Source organism: Vollenhovia emeryi, unplaced genomic scaffold (assembly GCF_000949405.1).
Source record: "Vollenhovia emeryi isolate VEMERY1.0 unplaced genomic scaffold, V.emery_V1.0 DF939189.1, whole genome shotgun sequence".
Taxonomy (NCBI): Eukaryota; Metazoa; Arthropoda; class Insecta; order Hymenoptera; family Formicidae; genus Vollenhovia; species Vollenhovia emeryi.
In genome coordinates this window covers 385,917-395,402 of record NW_011967177.1, presented here as the reverse complement: position 1 = coordinate 395,402, position 9,486 = coordinate 385,917, and the positions used below count along the sequence as shown (strand labels likewise).

Here is a 9,486-nt window from a genome sequence, read left to right as displayed (position 1 = left end):
TAGGTAGATAGATAAGTAGGAAGGGAGGTAGGCAGGTGCGTGTATATAACCATAGGAAGAGAGTCTTTCATTGTCAGACTGTGATTGGGAGTGTTCGGGAAGGAGACTGTTGTGAGCTCAAGTGAGAACAACCAGAGAGTGAAATGGATGGAGGTATATTGGTGCAGTACCGTACTGTTCTTTCGACTATCATTACCGACTTCATAGCGGACACTCTATCGTTGTCGCATCGCTTTTAGTACCCGAGAGAGTCTTTCTGGCAGCGCAATTTTTGGTAATAACGGAAGTTTAATCGCGAACGGTTCACGTGATAACATCGGCATGATCGGGGTCGTGGACAAGTTCCGAGGATCCTTTTTACGTGTGAAAAATACTTGGAATAATTATCGACCAATTGCTTTTACTTATCTGGCAGTGACAAAGGCTGCGTTCGGGGAGACGCAATTTAGCGCTATGAGCGTACTCTGTCCTTGTTCAACTTTTGCAAGTAACAAGGACAGAGCACGCTCATAGCGCACTGTGTTGATGCAATCTTGATCGCATCGCGGAAGAATACCATCGAAAACACATTAACGTCGAGGAAACGATACAAATGACGATGTAATGTGTAACGCTTTGTTTCTTTTTATCATTACGTAAAGACTGGTGGAGATAAAATTTGTGATAGATGACGAGAATATTGTAAATACACGCTATTATTACGTATGATGCTCAACACGTCCTTGATCGATTTTCAGTAAATCGTAGCAATCAGTATGAAATCGTAATGTTTCGTAATTGACCGAGACAAGAAATCTTTCTTGTCTCGTCGTAAAAATATCAAGAAATTAATTCTAGTTTATAATATCAGAGTATACTGTAATAAATAGTACGTAAGTCTGTCTGCTTATGCATTGACATTTGCACGAATTCGTTGATCAGTAGAACCCGTGAGGCGCGATCCTGAAACGTTTCTACGCGACGCGGACGTACGACAATATATATGAGTACTGGTATCGTAATAGTACCAATGCCATTGTCTTACTTTAAACTGATTTCGTGAAATAAAATATAACTATCATAAATATATTGACATTAGAACGTCATTCTTTCGCAGTGTTAGAAGTTTGCGTTGAAATATATGACGTTTCAACTCCTTAAACAATTACGACGAGGAAGTAGATCCTAATTGACACAGAAATTCAATATAGATGTAATCTGATTATTAAATTTTAATTAAATGTTTCTCGAAAACAACATAGGTGATAAACAAAGTTATTTTATACTTTTTACTCGCATCTTTTTCTATTATTTTTTTATAAAGATTTACATTTTCGATATTTGCACTATGATTTATTGACTTCCCATCTATTTCACGTATTGATGATGTATTTAATTGTGTAATTAATGTACAGTAAAACCTCTTTTACCCGAGGTAATGTGGGGAGGGGATACCTCGGACAAGCGAAAACTCGGATAACACGGAAGAAACACAAAATTCGAAAACTTTTATTATTTTTTATATATTTAAAATGCTACAATGGAATTTAACTCCACGAACATATAAAAGTAAAAATTTAACGAACGTAGATTAAAATTTATGCTTGTTTAAGCAAAAAGTATGTTGCAATCGCAAACTACTCCGCGCATACAGCATAGCGGCGTCATCCGTTTTATCCGAGTTTTTCCGTATTATCCGAGCGCACACCTCGATTAACGCGGAGTGCTCGGATAAGTCCGGTGGCTCGGATAACGCGGAGCCTCGGTTGATCGAAGGCCGTATAACCGAGGTTCTACTGTATTTAATAATGTAATTAATGATTCCAGTTTCGCCAAAAATATATTATGTATCGAGGATTATTACGCAATGTAAAAATTTGTGTTCCTTCGATATAATGTCGTAATCGGCGAATATTGACAAATAGGTCAATCGGCCAACTTTCACCAACTTATAATGAGTTCTATTACGGTTTTTCAAGATTCAACATCTTAAAACTTACCTGAAACGTCTTTGCAACATAACTGCAACATAACTGAGACTGTTGTGCTATCAGGGAACGCGCTTTAATGGGGGTACGATCGTTTTTTAATTCATTGAGACTTCGGCATTTCCTTGTTCCGTCGCACGATATCCGCGTATTAACTGCTCTTCCTTCCGCGATCAGAAACATAGCGGTATTTCCACATCGTGTCGCTACGAACGAAGTTATGTTACATATTTACTTAATGAATTTCAACAAATTCTTTTATATAAATAATAATGGTCGATGATTCTGAATCCTTTTGGGTTGCAACTTAACAAATAATTAAGCAGATTAAAGATTAACAAATTTGTTCTCTTATTTCTACAATATATGAAAAAATCTAGATTAAAATCAAGAGAAAAGTATTAATGTGCGTTGCCTGGCATGATGTTTGCTATCATATCCAGTGTTAGCTCTCTCATTAAATTTCTTTGTACAATTATACAACATCGTTTTACCATTGTCGTCGTTGTCGTCATCATCGTCGTCGTCACCATCTTCATTATTGTTACTATTAGTATTATTATTATTAATATTATTATTGTGTTGTTGCAGGACGAGGCAATATGGAAGCGTCATGAAAGGTATAAGTGGCGACGCGTCCTTCAATATTTGTGAAACTAAAAAAATTAGCATAGAGTATCCGTCACAGCAAGTATTCCATTACGAGAAGCAAGTACAGAGTTCAATGAAACAGCGAGATTAAACAAAAAAAAAATTAAAATATCTCAAGGCGAAGTTACTTCTATCTCGCCAGAATGGATTTCAGCACGACAGTGGTAACGTCGACCTTGAAAGGTGCTAACGACTTGATGGGCACAGGTTTATGGCTCGTGTCATTGTTAATCCTCGCTTACTATCGTTACGATCAGTTGGATCCCGAGGGTCGACTCATTGATAAATATCCTCTTTACTCTGAATACGATTTCATCGTGATCGGGGGCGGATCGGCGGGAGCGGTAGTCACCAATCGACTCTCGGAGATACCAGACTGGAACGTGCTGTTGCTAGAGGCCGGCCCAGACGAGAACGAGATTACAGATGTGCCAGCCTTTGCCGCGTACCTACAGTTGAGCAAGTTTGATTGGAAATACCAGACTGAGGTTACAGGTAAGGCTTGCTTGGCTATGAAGGGCGGCCGTTGCAATTGGCCCCGAGGTAAGATTTTGGGTGGAAGCAGCAGTCTTAACTACATGCTGTATGTGCGCGGTAATAAACAAGACTACGATCATTGGGAGTCGTTGGGTAATCCCGGCTGGGGATACGACCAAGTTCTTCATTACTTTAAAAAGTCGGAGGACAATCGGAATCCATACTTGCAGAAGAGTCCTTATCACGCGACCGGCGGTTATCTAACTGTTCAGGAGACGCCGTGGAAGGCGCCCTTGCTGCTCGCTTTTATTGAAGCTGGCGTTGAAATTGGATACGAAAACAGGGACATAAATGGCGAAAAACAGACGGGTTTTATGATAGCGCAAGGAACTATTCGCAGGGAAAACAGATGCTCCACCGCGAAGGCTTTTCTACGGCCCATACAATTACGTGAGAATATTCATATAGCTATGAACAGTCACGTGACGAGAATCGTGATTGATCCGTTGACTATGCGAGCGACAGGCGTCGAGTTCGTGAGGAACGGTCAAAGGCAGATAGCGAAAGCGCGCAAGGAAGTAATATTGTCAGCGGGTGCCGTCAACAGCCCTCAAATTTTGATGCTCTCGGGAATCGGGCCGAAGGAGCATCTACAACACGTTGGTGTTCCTGTTATCAAAGATCTTCGGGTCGGCGATAATCTTCAGGATCATATAGGTACGCCTTTAACATTCTTGATTGATAAACCAGTCACCTTCGTTCAGAATCGTCTTCCAGTCGTATCGGTGATAACGCACTACGTGGTGAACGGCAGAGGCCCCCTGACGAGTTTAGGTGGTGTTGAAGGTTTAGCTTTCGTAAATACAAAGTATGCCAATCACTCTATCGATTATCCGGATGTGCAGTTTCACATGGGGTCAGCCTCCATTAATTCCGACGCGGGGCAAATTCGAAAAATGTTAGGGCTGACGGACGAAGTGTACGACGCCGTCTTTCGGCCGATAAACAACCGTGATGCCTGGACTACGCTACCTCTTTTGCTGAGGCCCAAGTCTCGTGGCAGTATACGCTTAAGAAGCTCCAATCCTTTTGACAGCCCTATCATCAACGCGAATTACTTTTCTGATCCCATGGACATTGCAGTCCTGGTGGAGGCTGTGAAAATCGCGATAAAAGTCAACGAGGCGGAAGCCTTTAAACCATTTGGCTCGAGAGTTCATCGCGCCAAGTTGCCGAAATGCAGGCACCTGAAATTCGGCACCGACGCCTACTGGGAATGTCACATACGACAGATCTCCATAACAGTGTACCACCCCGTGGGAAGCGCAAGGATGGGTCCTTCCAACGATCCTACCGCAGTAGTGGATTCGAGATTGCGGGTTCATGGTATCGGAGGTCTTCGAGTTATCGACGCGTCCATTATGCCAACGATAACTAGCGGCAACACAAACGCTCCTGTTATCATGATCGGTGAAAAGGGCGCCGATCTCATTAAGCAAGATTGGTCGGCGCTACCATCGTCGGCGGTTAATTATAAGCAAGTATGACAAACGTGAGCTCAAAGAGGGCTGAGAAAAAAGTGCGTTGGGTGCAAACCGAAATGTATTATAAAATGTGAGATAATATATTGGGGGTTTATTTAATTAATACAAGTGACACGAAATCTTTTATAAGCGCTATAACTCTCGGGTCTCGAATCACACACTCTAAGGCCCGATTTCACCAACGCAAGTTAATCTAATCGTTCGATTAAATTTGTCACCAGAATTGCCAATAGCAAGACTTCAAAAACGAATGTTGTTAAGATCTATTCTTGTTGCGTGTCATAACAAGTCTTATAACCGTGAAAGTGGGAATAAGGTTGAATTATCATATAATAATGTTGAATAATAAAATGAATAATATATTTGATATAAATTAATAATTATGAGAATATTAACAACGCTATGGATTTCTTAGACTTCGACGAATACGATGATGATAATCTTGAAAGAAATAATGAAAAAAGAACGTATATTCAAACCACGTATAAATTATTTTGACGTTTTGAATGAGAAACTTTTCGAAGAAAGATTTAAGATACCAAAACCTGTCTCACCAATTCGACCACCGAGACATATATGCATCAAGAAAATATGTTAATAAAGATCAGTTTTATGTTCGGCATTTGGCAACTCTGAAAGTTAACCGACCGTTTTGATTAACTCGCAATGGTGAAATCAGGCCTAACTCTCATATTTTGACTGACCTGCTCACGTCGGTCACGCTTGCCTTTTATATCGAGAACTCGCGCGATATTTCGGCGGACATCAATAATCTTTCTTATGATTTCACTGCTCCTAGATCTCACCCATGGATGCATTACTTGAGATTATAAAATTACACAGGAAGCTCACGGTGTACTTGATAAATTGGATATTTATGGCAGAAATGTGCAATAATCCGATATTTCATCATCTATCGTAAATCCATTTGATATAACAACAGTAATGATTATCGCAATTTTAGAAAAACTTAATGCGAGAATCGAGGGGTAAACCGCTGAGGGCATTGTGGTGTACAGATTTGCGGCATTACTGGACATTACTAGGCACTGCTAGGCAGTTTTTGGGCAGTAGGCATTACTGGGGCATTATAAAGATAAAATAAAGTAATGCCCAGTGGGCATTACTTAATTTTATTATAATATCTTAGTGGCTTTGGTGTACAAGATTTTGGTCAGCGGTTTTCCCCTCGGCGAGAATGATACGGACACAGCTGACACAGCGACATGAACATTTTAGGACATAAATTTCTGGGCGGTTAATTTATGTTTGCATTTTTTAAGGTTGCGCATAAACAGGCAGTCGACAGATAAGGTGCTTTGGTTAATAAAGAATAAAAATACTTCTGTACAAATGTAATGAAATAACATACAAGTTAATGTTCCGAATCATTTCTCCGCCGTTGCCCGATGCCTTCTGGGCCTGCTCCTCCTCTCAGATTTCCTTGTGGCATTTACACAACACTCGCAAAAATCTTCGATTGCGCGAAATTTCGGACACTCCCGTACGCGATGTGAAATACCACGAAACGCACGAAATATTATTAACAAATATCGCATGACTTTCTGTCATACAAATTACTGAAACTAACGACTTGTATTTTTCATTCGGAATAATGGATAAATCACTTTTGAATTGTCGATATAAAATGCAACGCGAGCATCGGAAGCATATTCTGCGGTAAAGAAGTAGTTATTAGTCCGCAATAAAACGATATTTTACAAACTTTGTCATTCAATCTAATCCTCAAAATTAATTATGTGAGCGAAATTTCCAGCGATAAGTAGTTGTTATTAATTGCGACAGTTAATCGGGATCATTTTCGATTACATTTACATAATGTAAGAACGTGCAATAATTAACTTTGCAAAATTATTCATTCTCTTAACTTAACTGAAACTAACGACTTGTATTTTTCATTCGGAATAATGGATAAATCACTTTTGAATTGTCGATATAAAATGCAACGCGAGCATCGGAAGCATATTCTGCGGTAAAGAAGTAGTTATTAGTCCGCAATAAAACGATATTTTACAAACTTTGTCATTCAATCTAATTTAATCTAATAGCAACACATCGCGAAAGCAACACGCGGCAATCCAATACGGTGCGATTGGGAGCAATTGTGGATTCTAATGGAGCAATGGAGGAGTAATCATTTGATGCTGGTTAGAATTGCACAAAGCTATTAGAAATATGTTTTTTATTGAAAATTAAAAATTTTAGGTTTTTTGTTAATATTTCGAAAACTATTGATTTTAAAAGTGGAGCAATTGTGGATTCTAATGGAGCAATTCGGGAGCAATCGTTTGAGCTAGGTTTTATACGAAAATTAGAGACCCTCTAATCAGAGTCTGGCCAACAGAGTGGTCCGCCATGTTTAGTCAAATCCAACGAGAGAGAGGGCAGTACGAATATCTCAAAGAGAGAGTGAGATATTCGTACTGCCCTCTCTCTCGTTGGATTTGACTAAACATAGCGGACCACTTGTTGGCCAGACTCTGATTAGAGGGTCTCTAACGAAAATAAACTCCCAGCGCCAACTTAATTCCGGTAGCACGGACAGGCACCAAGTGGAACTCTAGTGGAGACTATCGGCAGTACTTGAAAATGGGTGTAGCGGAATATAGTTCCAAAAATGAAAATGGGCGTAAAGCGCTGGAATCAGTCGAGCGAAAACGGTAACAGGCAAAACGCCGGGATGGCCGCTCTCAGGTTTCTCTCTGATTCATGTTCTTACTATGTCTATGGCCGCGACTCGCTACTTTGCTCCCGCCTCTTCATTCGAAGTCGCGAACGCGTGATTAGTAATTACGCGCGATAGACAAGTTCAGTTGGTTCAGCCGATAGGTCGCGATAGGCGGTCAATTATCTCGTCGAAGCACTAGTAATGTCGAGATAACGCTATTGATTGCGATGCCCGGCGACGAGTGCAAAGAGAGAGATTAGTCGCCTAAGACCGTCGGCGCCGGTCGTGACTCGGAACCAGCGTGGCTAGCAGCCCTCCTCCTTTTCCTTCGTTCGGCGTGCCGGAAATCTTGCAAGTTTAACCATGCTGCGAGTGCTGCTCGGCCGCTCGATGCGCTCGGCGCGGCTGCTCGGGAGGAGCACGGAGATGGTCCGCGTGTCATGCGCGAGGCACCTGAACCTGCTGGAGTACCAGAGCAAGGAGCTCCTGCGCGACTCCGGCGTGTCGGTGCAGAACTTCGCCATCGTCGACGACCTAACCAAAACGAGCTGCGCCTTGGAGAAGCTACGTGAGCGTTACGCGGTCTCTCGCCGTTTCCCTGGCGAAACAACAAGTCACGATGAAGTGAAAATGACATAATGACTATCAAAGGTCACATTTCGATCACGGAAATTGATCGAATTACGTTCTCGAGATTTAGAGACGCCGTTTCACGCGGGCTGCGACACAAGCTGCCGCTTGATAAACGCTTCGAAGCGTTTCTCCTCTCCTTTTATCGTTGTTGAATGAAAGGAAATGAAGAATACTTCGAAGCACTTGTAGCGGCAGTTTGATCGCAGCCACGATATCTTTAGGACATCTTTTAAGCCCAATGTCCACGATGCTAGAACTTGGACCAAGTTCTAGCATTGTGGACATTGGCCTTTAGACCTGGGGGTCTATTACGGTTCTCGGATTGGGTGAAAATGACGAAAGTGAGCGGCTCTGTCTCTTACTAAAGGGACAGTTAGAAAGAGACAAAGCTACTCACTTTCGTCATTTTCACCCAATCCGAGAACCGTAATAGACCCCCTGGTCTATAATGAGCGATGTTAGTCGTTAGTGAGAGGTTCGAACTGTATGTTGATTCCATTCGGGAAGAAAAAGGACCGACACGTAGTTTTCACTTCTGACTAACGACCAACAAACTCATTGTAGACCGGACCTGGAGGCCTGTGTCCACGATGCTAGAACTTGATCCAAGTTCTAGTTTCGAGAAATATGTAGCCAATCAACTTGCAGCTATTCTATAAAAGCTACAAGTTGATTGGCTGTATATTTCTCGGAACTAAAACTTGGACCAAGTTCTAGCATCGTGGACACAAGGCTTTACACGTGCACTGGGGTGTGTTCCGTTTCACGCACGATGTGCATGATCGCCAAATGTTGAAGAAGGGTAAAAGCCTATGTCCACGATGCTAGAACTTGGATCAAGTTCTAGCATCGTGGACATAGGCCTTAAGTGATGCATCATGCGCACCCTAGGAATCACTGATGCCTTCCCACATGAATTGGTGCACATATCGACACATTGTGCACACATGTACAGTTGTGGTCAGAAAGGGGTGTCCGACGTTTTATGACAAATTTCGGAGTTATGGTCTATCGCGCGAGAGATTCTAGTATTTGCTCACGAATATGTGCAGCGACGCATTATTAGAGCAAAGGAACGATGTGTACGAATGTCTACGCGATGATACACATACAAGCGTTCCGAAAACTTATTGTGAAACGTCGGACGACCTTTCTGGTCGTGACCGTACATACATGGGAAATGTGTATGTGTTCTACATGTGCCTAAATTTATATGAGAAGACATTAGTAATTTCTAGTGTACACTAGGGCCGGTATTCATAGTCAGATCTTATATTCAAGACTGCCTTAAGATCATCTTTAGATACTTCATAGCCAGTGAAGTGTTCCATGCGGCATCTTTAGATAAATTCAATACGGTCTTGAATATAAGATCTGACTAGGAATACCCTAGTGTACGTGTCTAAAGGCTTGTGTCCACGATGCTAGAACTTGGTCCAAGTTCTAGTTCCGAGAAATGTGTAGCCAATCAACTTGCAGCTTTTATGGAACAGCTGTTAGTCGATTGGCCACACATTTCTCGAAA

The 9,486-nt window shown here is 41.7% G+C and overlaps 2 protein-coding genes across 2 annotated transcripts in view; both read left to right on the top strand.

Moving 5' to 3' along the window:
* The first annotated feature begins 2,544 nt into the window (after nt 1-2,544).
* LOC105562389 (glucose dehydrogenase [FAD, quinone]-like) lies at nt 2,545-6,066 on the top strand. The gene is made up of 2 exons (XM_012013189.1): nt 2,545-3,812; nt 3,873-6,066. Exons 1-2 carry the CDS (start codon nt 2,762-2,764, stop codon nt 4,640-4,642), a joined length of 1,821 nt encoding a protein of 606 aa, XP_011868579.1. The 5' UTR covers nt 2,545-2,761; the 3' UTR covers nt 4,643-6,066.
* A 1,309-nt stretch (nt 6,067-7,375) lies between these two features.
* LOC105562388 (succinyl-CoA ligase [GDP-forming] subunit beta, mitochondrial) overlaps nt 7,376-9,486 on the top strand; it is a 6,814-nt gene continuing 4,703 nt past the window's right edge. The window contains exon 1 of the mRNA XM_012013188.1: nt 7,376-7,896. Coding sequence (XP_011868578.1) covers nt 7,692-7,896 — 205 coding nt within the window. The 5' untranslated portion in view covers nt 7,376-7,691. The remainder of the gene's footprint in view (nt 7,897-9,486) is intronic.

Coding starts and splice junctions, on each gene's coding strand:
- LOC105562389 (XM_012013189.1), top strand. CDS start 2,762: ATGGATTTCAGCACGACAGTGGTAACGTCGACCTTGAAAGGTGCTAAC. Junction 3,813..3,872: donor TAATCTTCAGGATCATATAG/GTACGCCTTTAA, acceptor ATCGTCTTCCAG/TCGTATCGGTGATAACGCAC.